This window comes from Chelonoidis abingdonii, chromosome 14 (assembly GCF_003597395.2).
Source record: "Chelonoidis abingdonii isolate Lonesome George chromosome 14, CheloAbing_2.0, whole genome shotgun sequence".
Classification (NCBI taxonomy): Eukaryota; Metazoa; Chordata; order Testudines; family Testudinidae; genus Chelonoidis; species Chelonoidis abingdonii.
Window position 1 is genome coordinate 10,375,478 of NC_133782.1, and position 20,974 is coordinate 10,396,451.

Here is a 20,974-nt window from a genome sequence, read left to right on the forward strand (position 1 = left end):
GGCTCACCAGGGTGGTAACATAGAAGGTGCTTTCTATGTAAAATAAATGTGTTGTGGCCCTTTAATTGACACCATTTTTGACAATCTCAGCAGGGAGTTGAAGGATTGAATGAGCAGGATCATTTCAATACAGTGGTGTGCCATTGCTTCAAAACCATACAGCAGGGTTTGCAGAACCCATCTTCAGAAGCCGTTTGACACCTTGGAGAGGGCATGTTTGAGGCATGTTAGTAGGGCAGTACAGAGAACATTGCATTCGTGCTGTCTGCTGTTTCAGTGAACAAAAAGAGAGGAAGGGCTTAAGTTGCCAAAATGTTCCTTGGAGTCTAGCACGTTGTTGTGGATTTCTGTGCTTGGTGTCTCCTCTGGATCAGTTGTTTTGATCCTCTCACTTACAAACCTGCCCCTGACTTTTTATATATATAGTTTGTCTCCTCATAGCTGCTGATATCTGGACTAGTGACCCCTCTGCCACCTACGGGGGGTGGATCTTTGGTTTTGCTGGGCTTCACCGACTCATACCCATTGTCAAATAGATGGGCTCTTTTTCACAATCACAGAATTATCGCATGCTAATAAAGACCTCTTATTGAATGTAAGGTTTCTAAAAGTAAAATGGAACTTGAAACTAGTTGAAAATTCATTAAGCTAAAGCAGAGAATTGCTTGAATACTAAAAATAATCTAGGCTTTAGGTGAAGTCTTAGGGCTTGATCTTATGCCCATTGACATCAGAAGGAGTTTTACTAGTGACTTCATTGGGTGCATGGTTGGTCTCTTTGAACAAAACATAATACTTATAGTGCCCCACTCAAATTTTTAGAAATTCTAATGTACTTTCTTACTGACTGAAATCAATTCTAAACTGTACTGGAAAACCCATTTTAGTCATTTGTATTTTTTCTATGACATTTTGTTCCTTTGTTGTACAGCTGATTATGTGAAGTTGCCAAAATGCCAGCTAGACGTGAGGTGCAGGTATGTATTTGTAAGGTAGAAAAACGTATATTAGTTAGTTGGTTTAAATTAATTAATTTACTACCTTTTCTAGTCCTTAGCTGTAAGTAAAGATTTAAGTATATAACTCTCATTAACTCCCAAATTCTACAGATTTTTCAAAAATATTTTGATATAGGTTTATTATTTAACAATTGAGCACCATTGTGTGCTTATTGATGTAGAAAAATATAGGAATACTAGGTCAAGAACTCTAGTTCCTTTCCCCAAGGATTTTACAATGTGACAAATTAGAAAAAAACAATTTGGAAAATTGAAGAACATAAGAAAATCATTCATAGACATCTGAGATGTTGAAGAAAGCTTGCATCACTATATATTGTTCTTGTTCCTTTTCAAATGACAGCTTTTCATCATCATAATAAAAAAGCTATGAAATGCTAGACAGACTACCCAATCTCTGAGTGACCCTAGGAACGGGACAAAGAATACCAACCTGTATTATTAGTATAGCCCTGCATAGTTACAAAATTTGTATGCACATCTGGTCCATGAAAAAATGGTCCACAAATGTAAAGCATATATCTGCAGATTTGCAGGGCTTTAGATATAAAATTTGGAGCCGCACCCTTCCACGATCTGCAAAAATTGGATGCGGGTATCTGCGGCTTTAAAGCAGATATCCAGGGATTTGCAGGGCTCTAATTATTAGGTAAATTAGAAAATTAAGAAAATACCACAGAAATAAGATATATTTATTCTGAACCTTATTTTTTTTAAGGGACAGGTATACACTTTTTGAAATGAATAAGGTGCTGTAACATCAATGTATTTTTTTAAAAAAATGAGGTGGCTGAGAGATGGTTTCCTGAGGAAGAGCTCTGTGTAGCTCAAAGCACCCACCTTGTCTCTCACTAATAGAAGTTGGTCCATCAAAAGATATTACCTCACTCTCCCTGTCTCTCTAATGTTCTGGGACCAACACAGTTACAATAACATTGTATGCAATGTTTTTAAAAGTTGTATTAATTTTGCAAACTTTTTGGGAATTTTATTTTCAGCTTGAAACAATTTTTTGTGAAATCACTGTTTTTTAAATTCAGAACCAGTGTTTTGGCGTGTCATATATAGCTGTACAGTAAACAGAATTTTGATGGTATGAAGTAAATAATATTAATGATAGACTGTCTTATTTATACAGTCTGCTGATTCTACAGGCCTGATCCTGCAGACACTTAAGTACATGAGTAACTTTAGAGAAGTGAATTCTATGTAGTTCTGGAATCCTAGGAAAAATGATTTTTTTCTTTACATGTTCAGCTTTTCTTTTAAACAGTGGTATGGTGGAACTCAATGAGATTACTCACAACTGTAAAATTGCTCATGTGTTCTGGTGTTAGCAGGATTGGGCCCTATATTTGATATTAAAGATACTGCATAATTAGTTTTATGGCATAACGCTGAGAGGTAGCTTTTTAGCACTGTTGAATGTTACTCTATGAATGTTACTGACAGTTAAGGCTAAGTGTGTTTAACACTTATAATTTTAGATTATAATTTCAAAGAATAACTGTAAGGAAGTAGGACAGTGTGGGCCCCAGCCTTGCTGCAACCAAAATCAGTGGAAGTTTGCTATTGACTTCAATTGGACATGGAGCAGGCCGTTGCTTATTTAAAAAATAACAATTTTTGCTTGATTTTAGTTGATGTCAGGCTAATAAGAAATGACAATGACCAGTGTCTATCAACTGTTGTCTTTTTCTCTTCACTTAGACATCTGATCTTGCAAAGTGATAGTGTTCTGTAATGCACTTTTCACGTACTTTCAGTATTATCATATTAATATGGAAAAGCACATTATTAGCTAAGGATCCTGAAGAGGAGTGTGTTTAAAAATTTTTTGTATCAAACCTTGTTAAAGTAATATAAAATCTCAGCATATAGTAATATAGTTTTTTTGGTTTTCTTTGACAGTTGGAAAAATGCATAGATGATGCCACAAGAAAAAATAACTTCCAGTTATTAGAACAGTTTCTGCAAACAGAAGGATGTGACAATGTCTCTCACAAGTGCAGCAAACAGTTTTTCAACAAATTTGACAAACTTATATGCCGGGTAATTCGCTTTTTATTTCAAAAAGTTCCAGGCTATTATTGCTCATGGAATATTGCAAAAAGCATTATGTGAGATGGTCTGGATTACATCAACAATTCACTGGAGAACTGAAAAATAATAAAGACATCAAAACTTAGGGTTTGATAGTGTTCTTAACAAATATTTCATTCTCTGAAGGAAATACTAATTTATTAAATATCTACTATTATCTACTGTTCAAATTTCTGACACTGACCTTAAGTGCCTTGTCACTTTTCACATTTGGCTGGTGTGTGTCACTTTTCTATCTGTACTAATTTTCTTAATACTCTTCCACCATTTCAACTTACCTAAGGGCACCTTCCTGTGCTCCTTGTGCACCCAACTTTCCCACAGAGATCATTCTGTTCCACTTTCACTTCCTTTCAGCAAAAAGCTATGGGTCAGATTTTCAAAAGTTCTCTGCCTTCATAGGTAGGACCATCTTCCAAAAGAGCTCAACACCCAGAAGCTTCCACTGAGAATATAGTTACTCAACTTATTCAGCAGGAGCTGCTTGGTGTGAAATATTTTTGAATAATCTGCCCAGTTATTTAGGTGCCTAAATGGGAGCTATTGTTTGGTGAGTTCTTTTAAACATTTGGCCCCTTATATTTAAGTGATCTCTGCCCACTTAAGGCTCAGTCTTGCATTTCTTTTCCATCCAAAACTCAGTCTGCGTGTGCAAAGAGAGGTTGTTGAGAGCTTTTCCTCCATCATAATCCCTATATAGAGGCAAGGCACAATGAGAAATCTTGCTCTATCACTGGGCTAGTGCTTCTGTTGACTCCAACCTCTAGTCCACACAGATATATATGAGAGGACATTGGGGCAGAGTGTGGTGCAGAAAGGAACACATGGTTCACTTTCTTTAAGGATGATGCGGTGTCTGTCCTCTCTGAGCTCCAGAAGGTATTGCATTTACCTGACCTCCCTCAAGGGCAGTATGATTCCACATTGTCCCCAACGTGTGCTTGCTTAATGCCACAATTTAACTCTGATTAATTACAACAATAGAGGTCTGCTGGTTCTAAGGCTACTAATTAACCTTTCAGGTAATTTATACAAAAGTTTTATGTTTGAGCCATTGAGAAAAAAAATTCCAATTATATTGTCTATACGATCTGTATTGCTACAAGAATATAGCAGAGGTTTTAGCTGCAGTGCTTTGCTCGTATATAGCCAGCAACCTAGCGAAATATGTCTGGTGCATGCTACTAGCATTTTTTTTCTTTGAAAAGATCTTCCTTTATGACCACAGTATGCTTTTGGATATTTGGATGGATCACACTACATTACATTAGTTTTCCTCTATAATGGTGACCTACTTCTTACTTGACCATTCTAAAGGACCAAATAAATTCCATAGCAGTCATATCTTTTAGCGTTAGATTCAGAGGAGTTTACAGTGGCATTGCAGTGCTTACTTGTATGTATATCTTTAATATCAATACTCCCCATGTACAGTTATTCAGTAGTCCTGTGTTAGAAATACTAATTTGGAAAAAACACATTTCATTTTAATATATGTTAATTATACCAATTTAAACATAATGAAATATGATTATAATCCTACTTTTTCTAATTGAGTTAAAGGGGATTTAGAAGAATGTCAGGAATCTATCTATCTATTTAAAGGATAGACAGAATTTTTTTTTAAGTGTCTTGAGGTGTGAGATACTGAACTCGAATTAATATGCAATTAGATACAATTAACTCAGGCTTAAACAGAGACTGGGAATGGTTGGGTCATTACATTAATTGAATCTATTTCCCTATGTTAAGTTCTCCTCACACCTTCCATGGGTCATCTTAATTATCACTTCAAAATTTTTTTTTCTCCTGCTGATGATAGCTCATCTCAATTGATTAGACTCTTCCTGTTGGTATGCATACTTCCACCTTTTCATGTTCTCTGTATGTATAAATATCTCCTGTCTGTGTGTTCCATTCTATGCGTCTGAGGAAGTGAGGTGTAGCTCACGAAAGCTCATGCTGAAATAAATTTGTTAATCTCTAAGGTGCCACAAATACTCCTGTTCTTTTTGCGGATACAGACTAACACAGCTGCTACTCTGAAATGTAACAATTATTGTGACAGGTTTTTTTTCTTTTTTAAACAAATGCATTTTTATTTTTGAAAGTTTTACTTGCTTACTTGTTCATCTTGAGATTGTTTGTTCCTGAGGTAAGGTGATTTTCTCCCCAGGAAGATAAACTTTTTCATATATGCATAAATTAAGATTAGTTACCTCTAATTTTTCAAGAATAAACCTCAACATACTGCTTGAAAATATGTAGTTTTGAATAAAAGCCTTAGATTTTATTTGGTTTTTCTGACACTAAAATTAAATATCTCTAGTGACCTCCAGTGGTAAAGAGTAGTAATAAAAGGGTATAGATTACAACTGAATCATTGGGGCACTGGTCCAACATTTAACAGCAATTTTTTTCTCTCTCTCTCCAACTGCTTGAAGGAGAAATATTATCCAAGCATATGTAATAATTTTTGACAACACAAAAAACATTTATTTTGCTAAATGAAGTACAGATTGCTTTATACTGTACACTGAAGCTTTTATTGGTATTTCAATTTTAGGAACTTGACAAACAAGAAGTTAAGAATGTTTCAACTTTGCTAAATTCTCTTCATAAATATGGTAAAAATATCATCGTACCAAGTGGAGATGGTTTTCAAGCAATGATCAGATGTGGTCTTGTTGAAAAGATAAGTATAACAAAAATCATATGTATTGCACTATAAATTCATAGATTCTAGGACTGGAAGGGACCTCGAGAGGTCATCAAGTCCAGTCCCCTGCCCTCATGGCAGGATCAAATATATATATAATGCTATGGGTAGTTTAATAAGTAAACATTTTTTCAAGATTGTCGAAAATTTTGTTAATTCAGAAATAATTGAAGACCAGAATAACTGATTAATCTGTTCTAAATATTATACCACAAATTATATCTTGTAAAAAGAGGTTGATACAGCACAGTGAAGTCTTCATAAATAATGTAAGGTGTAATGAATTTTGATATTCTAGTAATTATTGTAATAACAATGGTGATAGATATTTCATGAGAGCTTTGTTCCTTGCTAAATTAGGAACTCTCTGTATTTTTGAAAAAGAGAGAAGAGAAAAGTTCTGTTTTAGGTTTTCATAAAATACTGTTTTAGTGCCAGAAACTGGAATTTCTTGGTGCAATGTGTTAATAAATTTTGTATTGGAGCTAGCAATAGGAGCCTCAGATCTAGCACCTTCAAGGGATTAACATACAATTTCAATTAATTACTACCAAATCAACCTGTACAATCCATGACTCAAACCTGTATATTCATACTGATACAGACCACTTCCAGCTTACATTCAGTATCTGTTTCACTGAGTAGAATTAACAGTAGTAGACTTAGAAAGTGTTGCTGCTGGCTTGTTTCTCAGTTACCTTCAGAAAAAAAGAGAAAAATGACAAAATCAATGATAATGGCATGACTCTATTCACATTTATAGATAAATTTTCAGCCAGCCTTGAACCCCCCTCCCACTTCTTTGTGTAAACTATAACAGTCACAAAACTGAGCACATAGTTATTGTGAGTACAAATCATGCAATAGGGTATGTAGTTACAGAAGTGATCACTTTGATCGGTAGAAATCGGCTGCATTTTCTTAAGTATATGTACAAAATTGGAGCCTGCGGTTGTAATCTACTCCAAGAAATCTGGACGCTTTAATAAAGAATAATCTGGAAATGTATATTACAAAATGTTGCTTTTTTGCTTCATGTTTAATAATAAAAGTAATGTTTTTCCCCTTTACATGGTTAGTTGGTTTGAAAAGGCAAAAGGAATTCTGATATCTAGAGGAAATGAAAAAAATGAAGCACTTACAAGTCTAGTTGAAGATTTCTTCGATATTTTGATGGTAAAAATATTTCATAAACCATTTTATAAAATAATTAGCATGTATTTGTAAAAACAGTGATTTAACAGCAAAAGATATTTTCAAACATTCTTTTCCTACTTAATTTTCTTTTTCAGCTAATGTTGCACTGATGTGTTTTTTTACAAAAATACATTACCAGCTCATTTTGTTAAAAAATACTATACTTGCATTCAGACTTAAATAATAGGAAATAATGCCTACTAATAAAAGACCTGACCATGAAAGTGCTTAGTGCACAAAATTTCCCGCTTTATCCTATTATTTTATCCAATAGGTAGTAGCAGTGCATGTCTATTAAGCCTCTGAGGCCCTGATCATGCAAATTGTTTACATACATGCTTAAGTTTATGCAGAGAGACAAGGTAGATGAGGTAACTTTTTTTTTTTTTTTTATTGAATCAACTTCCATTGGTGAGAGAGACAAGCTTTCGAGCTATACAGCACGCTTCCTCGGGTCAGGGAAAGGTACTCGGAATGTCACAACTAAATACAAAATCAAACAGATCGTTTAGCATAAGTAATTAGTGCACATTCAAGCTGTGACACTGAGTGCCTTTTCCCAGACCTAACGAAAAGCTCTTTGTAGTTTAAAAGTTTGTCTCTCGGCAACAGAAGCTGGTTCAGTAAAAGATATTACCTTATGCATCTTGTCTCTCTAATTTCCAAGGACTGACACAGCTACAACATCACTCCATGTAGCTTTATGCAGTTATTGGCACTACTCATGTTCATAAAATTGTATGCATAAATGTTTACACCATTAGAGATTTAATTATTGACATGTCTCTTCTATATTGGAATTGGAAAAGGTTCAGAAATGTGGTAGGATCATGTAGTTACAGAAGTGATGACTGATGGGTAGAAATCAGTAGTAGGAAAGGTTCAGAAAAGGGCAACAAAAACGATTAGGGGTATGGGACAGCTTCCATATGAGGAGAGATTAATAAGACTGGGACTTTTAAGCTTGGAAAAGAGACAACTAAGGGGGGATATGATAGAGGTCTATAAAATCATGACTGATGTGGAGAAACTAAATAAGGAAGTGTTGTTGTTTATTCCTCATAACACAAGACCTAGGGGTCACCAAATGAAATTAATGGGCAGCAGATATAAAACAAACAAAAGAAAGTATTTCTTCACACAATGCACAGTCAACCTGTGGAACCCTGCCGGAGGATATTGCGAAGGCCAAGGCTATAACTGGGTTCAAAAAAGAACTACCGGTAGATAAATTTATAGAGGATAGGTCTGCCTCTGGCTATTAACCAGGATGGGCAGGAATCGTGTACCTCACCTCTGTGTGCCACAAGCTGGAAATGGGTGACGGATGGATCACTTGATGATTTCCTGTTCTGTTCGTTCCCTATGAAGCACCTGGCATTGGCCACTGTCAGAAGACAGGATACTGACTAGACGGATGTTTGACCCAGTATGGTCGTTCTTATGACAGATGTATTAAAATAATATACGTCTTAGTTGTGGGAAAGAACTGTAAAGTCTGAATGTTGACCAAATATTTTTAGGTATATGGACACAGAGTAAGTTATTCTGCATCTTAATATGTAAAGTGTTTAAAATGTATTCATATTCTCATTTTATTATAGCTTGTACATGATACCGACAGTGAAGGTATGTACAGAAATCAGTATTTAAGTTACTGCTAGTTTGCTAATCATATCCACTTTTTGATTGATCACTAATGAAATAGCTTCTTTATATTACTGGCAAAGGATCTGATCTAGTCAAAATCTATGACCTTTGAAATCATGTGTATTCTGGAAGGTCTTGGTTATTTGATCTAGTATGGAAACCTCCTGTCATAAACAGATGGTTAAGGGTTCCTGTCTCTTTTACCTGTAAAAGGTTAAGAAGCTCAGTGAACCTGGCTGACACCTGACCAGAGGACCAATGGGGGGACAAGATACTTTCAAATCTTGGTGGAGGGAAGTCTTTGTTTGTGCTGTTTGTTCTGTTCGTTGTTTGTTCGTTTGCTCTTGGGGCTAAGAGGGACCAGACGTACACCCAGGTTTTCTCCAAATCTTTTTCTGAATCAGTCTTTCATGTTTCAAAATTGTAAGAATAGCCAGGCAAGACGGATTAGTCTTATGTTTGTTTTCTTTCAACTTGTGAATGTTTTTCCTTTTTGCTGGAAGGATTTTTACCTCTGTTTGCTGTAACTTTGAATCTAAGGCCGGGGGTGGGGGAGGTCCCTCTAGTCTATATGAATCTGAATACCCTGTAAAAAATTTTCCATCCTGATTTTACAAAGATAATTTTTACCTTTTCTTTCTTTAATTAAAAACTTTCTTTTTAAGAACCTGATTGATTTTTTTCCTTGTTTTAGAATCCAAGGGATTGAGTCTAAACTCACCAGGGATTTGTGGGAGGGAAAAGGAAGGAGGGAGGGTTAATTCCTCGTTTGTTTAAGATCCAAGGAGTTGGGATCGGTGTGAAGCTTCCCAAGGCAATCCTGCGGGGGGGGGAGTAGGAAGGGGAAGGTTAATTTCTCCTTGTTTTAAGACCAAAGGGGTTTGGGCCTTGGGTTCCCCGGGGAAGGTTTTGGGGGAACAGAAGTGTGCCAAAGACTATATTTTAGCTGGTGGCAGCGTACCAAATTTAAGCTGGTAATTAAGCTTAAAAGTGATCATGCAGGTCCCCACTTTTTGGACTCTAAAGTTCAAAGTGAGGGGAAAAATCTTGACACCTCCAAACAAACAAGCATTTGTGGAGCCACCTAAAACACAAGAGCTCAAACAAATGAGCTTTTAAGTCCTTGAGAAATTAAAGCTCCTCAATTGCAGATACCAGTGTGAAGGTAGCAGAAAGTGTTCCCACAGTATGTTGAAGCAGTTCTCCTGTGTGGTCATGACTGAACCATGTGCATACAGAATTATGTTTTGCCAAACGTGTGACATTTGTTAAATTGCTGTAGCAACTATTAAGCACATTCTTTTCCAATTATGTGTCCATGAGGATCTCACACTATGTGGAAATCAGCATCTTTCAAACAAGTGTCCATTGGGCCACACCAGTGCCATGCATATCCTTGTGCCCCCCCCATCCAAGATCATGAAGGGCAGAGTGGCTGCAACTGTTTTTGTTTCCTCTTACCATTCATGGCCGTGAGAGGGAACTAGGGCTGTGTGCCTGCTACCCTTTAGAAGATTTCTCTTCTATCAGTAGTTATCTACTTACAGTTAAATTTCCCTAAATAATACTTCTTTAGTGTTTTGTTTTTCTGATTCAGATAAAAAAACAGAACAACCCCAACCCTCCACCCCCAGATTTTCTAAATTTCTCCTGTCTGATCAAAGGCAGATCCCATTAGGAGGTGCTGCAGCCTTGAACTATGTCCTTCAGTCATTCACTCAGCTGGGCCTCATAGCTAACTATAAGAAATCATCTCTCATTCCCGCACAGACAATAGAATTCATAGGACCTGTATGCAACTCCAAAAATGGCAAAGTCATATGTTTCTGAAGACAGATTTGTCTCTTTAGTTGATAGTCACCTCTATCAAATTGAAGCCAGCAACGATAGCACGGAACTATCTCAGACTTTAGGTCACCTATCAGCCTGTACTTGATGCTGCTTGCCAGGCTTTACCATCATCTGTTACAAGCCTGGCTAAAGTTGGAGTATTGCCCTATGAGATATCAAATGTACATGCAGATTATTGTTTCATCACACAGTCTGTAATCTCTGACCTGAAGACCCCTCTCTGACCCCCAGAAATTTCAGAAAGGGGTCTTTCTCCTATAAAGAAACTGATCATGGATACATTGGAGACAGGTTGGGACGTGCATTTTACCACCTCTAAATACAAGGAACTTGTTCTCAAAAGGATATGACTCTTCACATACGTGTTCGGAAGTGAAGAGTGATAAGAATAGCTTGCATGGCATTCTGTCCTATCCTGTGGAATTCCACAATGCAGATTCTCACAGACAACACATCTGCAGAGTACTCTAAGCAAGCAAAGAGGTGCTGCTCATCACCTCTGTGTCAAGGTTATCAGATTATGGATATGATGACAACAGCATGGAATAACTCCAAGAACTGTTCATCTCCCACGAGTCAACAACAATCTAAGAGACTTTCTAAATAGATAATCCATGACCAACTGCAAAGGATATCTGAAGAGCTCCATCATCAAGCCAATATTTCACCAGTGAGGCAATTCAGTAATAGTCTGGTTTGATAACAATGCCAATGTGGAATGTCCAGCCTTTTGTTCTAGGGCAAGGATAAGCCCTTGATCTGATGGTATGAGGAAGGTTCTTTTGTTCAAGGTCTCATGTATACCTTTCCAATCCCCTTGATTCCCCGAGTGACATACAAGATCAGGCAGGCTGTAATGGTACTAATCCTGATGTCTCCATGTTGGCTGAGACAATGCTAGTTATTTTCTCCACGTCTATTTCGTCTCCTATGCCAATTCCAGCACAAAAGATCCTACTGCGAAGTAGGATGCTTTCCACAAGGAAAACATATTCCTGTAAATGGCAAAGCAGGGAGGGACAGCTCAGTGGTTTGAGCATTGGCCTGCTAAAGCCAAGGTTATGAGTTCAATCCTTGAGGAGGCCATTTAGGGATTGGGACAAAAATCTGTCTGGGAATTGGTCCTGCTTTGAGCAGGGGGTTGGACTAGATGACCTCCTGAGGTCCCTTCCAACTCTGATATTCTACAATATTTAATCTGGACAGCTCAACACAATCTTGACATGGTGAAGGCCCTTATTCCAAACACCCTGGACTGTATTCAGCATTTAAAATATTCTGGTTTGTGGTCACTCTGCATTCTGAGGAAATACACAGTGCAGGCCTGACCCACTACTATTTAAAAGGTTCTGAGCTCATGTTTGTGGGGCACATGCATATATAAAGTTGAATCCACACAGATGACATCAAAGAATCTCATGTATAAGGTAAGCAGCCATTTTTTTTGCATTTTAACTGCAATATATGGAATTTAAAATGTCCATACACTAAATATCAGCAATCTTGTGTGACTTTGGAAAGGAATTATTATTATATATCCAATGAAACAGTCTATATTAATGCTAGACTTGTGAAGACTGTTGAAATGTGTGCAAAACCTCTTAGTTCATGGATAAACTGCTTTTAACTTTTTTTTCTCTTAATTGATCAGGTAAAATACAAACATTAGAAAGTTTTATACTGAGAATATGTACCCTTGTTGCTGATGTAAGAATCAATGTTTATATTCAGCAAGAGGTAAAAAAAAATTTAACCAACATTTTTATTAGTAGGCATTTAACAGAAGGTTGTGAATTTCGTTAGTAATTTAGCTAGACAGATGTTGTTGTGAAAAGGGGAAGAACAAAATATTTGTAGAAACATTTAATGATCCTTCCATCTCTCTAAGAATGTACAAAAGTTTACTTGCCTAGACTAGAAATTCCATTTTAGGCAATAAATTACAAAGTATATGCTAGTTGTCATACAAATACTATGGTGATAAGCATCATATACAAGCATATAAAATAATATTCTATATTGCAGTTGCCAGAAATATCTCTCTTTAAAGTCTGTTAATGTAAAATGGTTAATAAATTGTATCTGTAGTATACAGTATTTAACATAGTATGCTTTCATGTCAATAAAATATCGTGGGTGAAATCGTGCCCCCGTTGAAATCAATTTGGAGTTTTCCCATTGATTTCAGCAGGGCCAGGATTTCATTCCTTGGGTATGAAACTATTATAAAATCATTACCTTTTATAGAAAGACACTCTCCATTAAGGACTAAATTTTCAAAAGCCCAGCCTTTTTTATGGATACAAATTGCCCACATTTGTTGCATTCATAAAAATTGCAGGTAATTTTTGCTCCAGCAATGAATTGCAGGCACCCTGATTAACATCAAGTCAGGATGTTGGCCTTTTAAGTGCTTATATTAGTGTCCATGTTAATGTAATTAATTGAAGTCCAGTTGTGTTACTTTGGATTTACACTAGTGTAACTAAGATCGGCACCTGTCACTTTTATTTTGCTTTGTGTCACAACCTTTGTTATTTAAACATGTTCTTTTCTACTTAATATGTTGTAAACCTATATCACTGTAGGCCCACAATGTAATGAGAGAATAATTTAAAGCTTTTTAAAAAAGTTTAATAGTGTGTTTCTTTGTAAACATATTATTTTTTTCTCCTCCGTAGGCTGTAAGAAAACTTAATTCAATGCTTGATACCATGCCTCGAGAAGCCAGAAAAAAAATTATTTCCACGAAGGAAATGTTCCTTGTCATGTAATTAATCAATCTTTTAATATACTTTTTATATGAATATATATTACATAGTTGTGAAGAGAACTTTTTACACCTGACTATTTTATTGGATCCATTTGTAACTGTACAAATATAAGCTCTATTCAACCCATGATTGCCTTCGTCACTACATAGCACATGGAGACTGCACTTTAGTCCATGCAGGTAATTCTTCCTTGGATGCTCAGATCTGCCCTTCTCTCAGTCATAGCTGAGTCCACCTCATCTGATTGTCCTAAAATAATTGGTTCTTGGGACTCACTTCTGAGGAGTCTTTACAAATGCACTGGTTGGCGGTAGATTGTTCATCCAGGGAAATGTCTTGAAAGGTCTGCATAGCTAAAAGAGAAATATCCAGGCTGACAGGTCAGAAACAGAAACATGGAACTGTCATCCATGAAGAAAGATCCATGGAGTCTGTGAAAAAATATTGTAATTTCAGAGGAGTGGAATGTGGAAGATAGAAGGAGGCTACCAGCACCTTTTTCATATGAGTAGACCCTCTCCCTGGGGAGGGATGATACTGCTATATAGGATCAGCTGACCCCCTGTCCCCCGCACACTTGCCCTAGGTGGATTTGAAGTGAGTGGCCCTTCATTTCTTCCCCCAGCTACAGGTTTGCTTCTGGTTTCTGTTTTGAAAAACATCTCAAGCATGTGAGACTTTTCCCAGTTTCCTCTGGTGGACATGGGGTTGGGGATTTACTGTGGCTCTAAAGTTTTTTTGCAGAGCCACAGCAGAGTGGCAGAGGAAGAAGTTTGGATTGCAAATCTAAATCTTCTACACAATCCAAGTTCTTAAACAGAACAGGGAATAACACCAAATGTGGAGTGGGAAGCAGGAGGCATGGCGAGGTCATTTCTACGGGTTCTTCACTGCCATCCCCAAAGACTCAGAACAAAACAAATGCATCTAAAGGTCTTTCACATGCAATTGAGGATGCTCACTAAACATTTGGCCTGTAAATTCCTACGTTTTAAAATTTGTCTGGAGCCAAAAACAATGCTGTTCCATGGACGATATATTGGCCCCATTGACGTCAATAGCAAAACTATCAATGAGTTCAGTGAGACCAGGATTTCAGTCCATATTTTGAAGGCTATTCTTGCTGATGCCAAGATAAACTTTTCTTATGCACTTCTATATTGCCGTTTTATTTGAGTCAAACTGAATCATCTACATTGTTTGTTTCACAGGAATGATATGGGAAAGAGAATTTTAGATGCTGGAGGTAAGCACAGAACCTCACTTAAGAGGTTCATTATTTAATTAAACAGTTTAATAATGAACCTCTTAAGTGCTTTGATGTTATATACCCATTAAAAAGCCTAGCAATAAAAAAAGAGAAGAATATAGTATTCAGTCATCTGAAAAATGTATTTTTCAGAATGGCAGCTAAAAATGGCACATATGCAGTATTAATATACATTTAGAAATTTTAAAGCATTTGGAGTATTTTAGGCATATATATAAAAAAAAAAAAAAAAATTCCGCCTCTTACCCCCATGGGGGTATGTGTCTTCCTCACCTCGGTCCTCTAACCCAGAAGGGGCCCCCCCTGGGGGAGGAGAGTTTGGAAAGGGGTTTTTTTCCTTTTGCCGGCAGGTAATCTTAGCTGTTCCTAGCAACTGCACTCTTCTGGACCGGAGAGCTCTGATGTTGTTCCTCGGGATCTGTTGGAGCCACTCACCCAGCTTAGGAGTCACAGCCCGAGTGCTCCCTACCAACCACTGGGACCCTGGCTTTCACTTTCCACATCCTCTCTATTCCTCTTTCAGGCCCTGGTACTTCTCCAGCTTCTCATTTCTCTCTTCCTGATGGTGCTGTCACTTGGCACTGCTAATCTATCACCACCGGCGGTCTTCTGCTTCCTTGTTATTACCACGATCTGGTTGATTGGCCAGTACCTTGCCTGTCTGTCTGGATCTGGAAGTGCCACAGAATCTTAGCCCTGCTATTCTCCAAACCTTGTGTGGAATTCTCCCATCTGGCTGGGAGGGTCTAGCCATACGCTGTGCATGTTCCTGTACACAAGCCAGCCACTTGGTTGTGCCGTTCAGTGTATGCTGTTCTCTGCCTGCATCTTACATCTCGCCATTATGTGTTGGCTGTCTCGGAGGCCTCTCTGCACAGTCTGCACCTTGGTCCTCTCTAGTGTGGTAGATCCTCTGCTTCAATGGATTCTGGTGCTCAGTGCCTGTTCCTGCGCTGCTGTGATCAGTGCCTCATGCTGTCTTTTAGTCCAGCCCTCCAGCCACTGTAGGATTCCCAATGTCACACACCTCAAGCATCTGTGATGGTACATCCCATGAAGGGTCTGTCTGCCATGGCACTTCTTCTGCTTGGTCTTCCTCCATGTCTGCTGCTGCAGGCATTCCTCAGCAGCTCATCTTTGGGGGCCATCTTACTAAGTACTCCTGGATGTTCCGGGTTTCACCAGGAACAGTGGCTTTGAACGCTCCACCATGCCCCGCCCGCCCTTCTTCCGGCTGGTATACAGTCTCTGGTGTTGGACTGGGTGGAAACCTCCGTGCATGGTGAGGAGCTTCCGGGTTTCACGTCGGCAGCCTCCATGTCCTCTTTGCAGCTCACTATACCGGCAGGGTAGCTGATGACCGGCAGGGCGTATCGTTGATGGCGTGATCTTGTTCTTCCACTGAACTGGTCTTCAGGACCTGTCTTATTCCTGGGTGATACTTGGATGTTTGCTGTCTTCCTTCCCTCCTCATCATGGTTTCCCATGTGACTGTGGACGCCAAGGTACTTTTAGCTGGTCTGTATGTCTGCTATGTGGCCCGCTGGTAGTTTCCACCCCATCATCTTGACTACTTCCTCTCTTCACTACACATCGGCACACACTTCAGGTCCGAATGACATCCCGATATCCTCACTGTAGATCCGCGTCAGTGATTAGCAAGTCGATGTCTCGTTCATTCTTACGCATACAGCTTGATGTCATCCATGTAAGAGGTGGCTGATGGTAGTTCCACTCCTGAACCTGTACCCGTGTCCAGTCTTGTGATATCTGGCGGAGGGGGTTTAAGCCTATGCAGAACAGCAGCGGGACAGAAGTGCATCACCTTGGTATATGCACACTGTGATGGCCCACTTGTGCAAGCTGCTTGAGTGACTCTAGTGTTGTCTTCATAGTCCCATGAGTTCTGAGGAAGGTCCTTAGTGTCCTGTTGACTTTGTATAGCGCCAGACATTCACAAATCCACGTGTGCGGCATTTGAGTCGTAGGGCTTTCCTGAGTCATCCAGGCTGTGCTCAGATTGGTCCTGCTAAGACCTTGAGTCTGGGCGACTGCTCTATCTATGAGCAACTGGTGTTTGAGCCTCTGGTTTTGATCCCAATGCCCTTCTGAGCTGTTGCTCATGTACGGCCCATGTGGTCCTGTAGCTTGGCCAGCTATGATGCCTCGATAGGACTTTCTATGTTGTGGGAGGCAAGGTTATTTGGCTGAGTATGGACAGTTCTGTCCCCTTGCAGGTCTTTCATGATCAGCACTTCCTTCCTTGTGTTAGCCAGTTTGGGTGGGAGCCTGCTGCTAGCAGCTGGTTCATCTGTGCTGCTAGCGTTCATGCACTGCTGTTAGTTTCTCTTTAGACAGTAGTTGGTGGATTCATGTCTGGTCCAGGTGCCGTCCAGCTCTTCATGTTCTTGACCCGCTGCTGACGTCTTCTACTGTGATGGTGACTGGTTTCTGTTCTAGGAGATTGCTGTGGCTCTGTTCTCAGCTCCTGCAGCCACTTTGCATTGCTGTGTATGAGTCTTCTCTCTTTCTCCCAATGTTTTCCAGTACTGTTCAGTTTCTGCTGCTGTGCGCTCGCTGTTATTTGTGTTGTTGCACTGCATTGGGAGTACACCTTGGATGGTTCTTGGAGAACAGGCATTTACTTTTTGGGCCTCGCTTCTCTAGTGTATCCCTTAGCCTGTGAGCTAGTGCTGTGAGCTTTGTTAGGCAGTCTCTAGGGCTTCAGATGGAGTCAGTCGTTTGTATTTTTTGTAGTAGCCGAGTCTTATCCTTAATCTCTACACCCTTCGTAGTTCCACAGCTGACTGACTTCTTCTCGGGTCGCCCTTGATCTTATCCTCCAACCTATTTTCCAGGTGGGTACATACTGTTGTTCTCTGATCGTGTAGCCAAGCCTCCAGGATTACAGAGGCTGCAGCGTAACCAGTTCGTTGGTTTGAGTTATGGTGGTAGTAGGGATTGTCATGAGGGCTCTATTGGCATCTCTAACATACATCTGATGGTCACTTCCCACTGAGCCTTGGTAATCGGTCTCGAGGATTGACTGTAGCTAGTTTCTCATGATTTATGCCTCAATATCAGCTGCTGTGCTGCTGCAATGGAGGGGGTGGCAGTAAAGTTCAGCTTCAGGTGTAGGCTGCACATCCACGTTTCTTCCGGTCTCTTGAGTCTGGGATGTAATGTGGAGTTGGTCTATCTCAAGCTGTGAGAGCAGCTTCTCTTACTATGTTGAAGCGTTGGGTAACTAGCTTTTCTCAGTAAGTGGGATGTAGGTCTTTTGTCCATCCACAGTCCCCTCATACGTTCATATACCCCTCTCATAGGTCTACTGTTGTATAGCATTCCATCATCACAGGTTCTCTTGTCTCGTCCATGAATGGTTTGTTCCAGTAGCCCACTTATCGTCAGATTGTCCTGGTTCCTCAACATCTGGCGCGGACCTTGTTAATCTGGGCGACGTCCGAGCCAGCATGACTCTCCTAGTTCGTGTCGCTCTCATATTTTGAGGTAGGCAGGTGAAGCGTTAGGGGGTCTTTTGCCCAAGGACCCCTACTGGAAAGTTGGGTACTAACCGGGATTTGAACCCCGGTCTCTCGTATCAAAGGGCAGTCTCCTGTATCAAAGGGCAGCGCTCTTAACCACTACGCTATCCAGTACGTATTATAACATATAATACATTATATTATATTATATATAATGTGTGTGTATATATGTGTATATATATAAATGCATAGCCAGCTCTGTCAGTCCCTCCTGGCCTTCTCCACCATAGAAGTTCCAAAATGAATTGAAATAGTGTGGACCTTTGAGGACCATTATCTGCCAGCACAGGTTAGAGCAGACGTCTGGCAGACAGTAAGCAGGAATGCAGCCACCTATCAGCCTTTCACCTTCCATGTGTGTTGAGTGCTGTTCTGGTGCACCTGGGGATCTAGCCTGTAATATTTATTTTTGAATAGTAGTTTCTTTAGCAGCTTTATAGCCATTTTTGTAGGACATCACTGCGTTATATGGTGGCATTGCATTTAATATCAGTGTAAGAACTTTTAGTTTCTTTTAAAGTTGAAATAGCTTTGTTTTTTTTATGTAAGACCTTATAGTCAACAATATTAGTATCTGTTTCCTACATATACATTTTTAAGTTTGGCATTCTATCTAATAGTACTGTTGCTGTAAAATGTATGTTATAGACTATGACTTGCAAGTAGCCATTACTGAAGCTTTATGCAGAATGACATCAGAAAAACAAAGAGGAGAACTGGCACGCCAGTGGTTTTCTATGGAGTTTGTGACCAATGCATTTAAAGGAATTAAGGACTCTGAGTTTGAAACAGTAAGTCATATAAAAACACTAATTATTTTCAGAGAGAGAAAATGTTACATTACTTAAAGGTGCTCTGCTTCTTAATAGGACTGCAGAAGATTTCTTAACCAGGTGAATGGAATGCTTGGAGACAAAAGAAGGTAAATGAGTATTGCTAAAAGAAAGATGTTTTCGGGTTGAAATTGAATGGCTATTCAGAAAGGGTTCTTTTTCTGATATTTTCTATTTTAATGAATTCTGAGCAACAATAATATTAGCTGAAGAACATGATGCTGCTCTGTTGCAAAAACAGCCAAGGTGCCATGCACAACTATAACATTTTAGAATCAATAAATAGCAAATATAATGAGAAATGATGAAGAGTTTGGTATATGTTCATTGTTGTTATCTTTTATAACTAGATGCTGGGTTTATAAAATTCCCAAATGTGTGTTTATAAAAAGATAACTTCATAGATTCATAGACTCTAGGACTGGAAGGGACCGCGAGAGGCCATCGAGTCCAGTCCCCTGCCCTCATGGCAGGACCAAATACTGTCTAGACCATCCCTGATAGACATTTATCTAACTACTCTTAAATATCTCCAGAGATGGAGATTCCACAACCTCCCTAGGCAATTTATTCCAGTTTTTAACCACCCTGACAATTAGGACCTTTTTCCTAATGTCCAACCTAAATCTCCCTTGTGCCAGTCTTTTAGCCCATTGTTCTTGTTCTATCATTAGAGGCAAGGTGAACAGTTTTCTCCCTCCCCGGATGACAGCCCTTTTGATACCTGAAAACTGCTGTCTGCCCTTCTCAAGACCTTTAATCATTCTTGTGCTCTTCTCTGACCTCTCCATTTCTCTACATCTTTCTTGAAATGCGGTGACCAGAAGTGGACACAAACTCGTAGGCCTACGCAGGCTGTCATGGGGACCAGTCAATTCATAATCCCCACTCTGACTTTAGCGTCCCAAGGATGGTGTACCAGCATGAATTGCGTATAGCTTAATTACCAGCTTAGACACTGTAGCGCTGCCACCAACCAGGAATTTCAGTGCCTGGCGTACCACTTTTGGTTCCCCAAACTTGCCCGGGGCACACCAATGACCGCAGAACCGTCTGGATCTAAACCAAGGAAAGTAAACCCTTCCCCCACCGTTAGCTCTTCCGCATGCTTCCCCCCTGGGTTACCCGGAAGATCCCTGTGGATCAAACTCCTTGGAATCTAAACGAGAGAGAAAAGACCTCTCCCCCTCCCAGACCTTCCTGAGGAGAGACAGTAATCCACACAGAGAAAAATACCTCTCTCTTCCCCTCCTCTTCTCCTTTCTCCCACCAATTCCTGGTGGAATCAGACCACCGTCCCTGGGGTCTCAGAATAAAAAACAATCAGGTTCTATAAACAGAGAAATCTTCTAACTAAAGAGAGAAAAACAGTAAAAATATCTTTGTAAATTTAAAGATGGAATAGGTACGGTCTTTCAGCTATAGACTGGATGCCATACCAGCCTGAGTATACAAGTACAAATTAAAATCCTTTCAGCAAATACGAATTTGAACTCCTTCCAGCCTAAATACACATTTGCAAAATAAGAAAACAAAACATAAGCTAACTCACCTTATCTAACTCGTACTCACTATTTGAATCTATAAGAACCTGTATCAGAGGAGATTGTGAGAAATCTTGGTTTGCCGTTTGGTCCTCTCAGCACCAGAGAGAACACAACCAAAAACGAACAGCACACACAAAACTTCCTCCCTCAAGATTTGAAGTAATCCTGTCCCCTGATTGGTCTCTGGTCAGGTGACAGCCAGGCTCACTGACTTTGTTAACCCTTTACAGGCAAAGAGATATAAGCAATTTTGTTCTATTAACTCTTACTATTCTGTTTATGACACCAGCGCAGAGTAGAGCAAGAATGACTTCTGCCGGTCTTACTCACAACACACCCTGTTAATGCATCCAGAATCAGTTTGCTTTTTTTTGCACAGCATCACACTGATTAACTCATATTTAGCTCTCTGGTCCACTTAACCCCTAGATCCCTTTCTGCCGTACTCCTTCCTAGACACGTCTCT

At 39.3% G+C, this 20,974-nt stretch overlaps 1 protein-coding gene across 1 annotated transcript in view; it reads left to right on the forward strand.

Annotated features, from left to right (window-relative positions):
• The first annotated feature begins 953 nt into the window (after positions 1-953).
• The window catches only part of SYCP2 (synaptonemal complex protein 2), an 86,045-nt gene continuing 66,024 nt past the window's right edge, over positions 954-20,974 (forward strand). Inside the window, exons 1-10 of the mRNA XM_075072454.1 lie at positions 954-977; positions 2,931-3,071; positions 5,689-5,817; positions 6,913-7,017; positions 8,643-8,667; positions 12,191-12,276; positions 13,221-13,309; positions 14,525-14,559; positions 18,777-18,919; positions 18,998-19,050. Of these exons, the coding sequence (XP_074928555.1) occupies positions 954-977; positions 2,931-3,071; positions 5,689-5,817; positions 6,913-7,017; positions 8,643-8,667; positions 12,191-12,276; positions 13,221-13,309; positions 14,525-14,559; positions 18,777-18,919; positions 18,998-19,050 (830 nt within the window). The remainder of the gene's footprint in view (positions 978-2,930; positions 3,072-5,688; positions 5,818-6,912; positions 7,018-8,642; positions 8,668-12,190; positions 12,277-13,220; positions 13,310-14,524; positions 14,560-18,776; positions 18,920-18,997; positions 19,051-20,974) is intronic.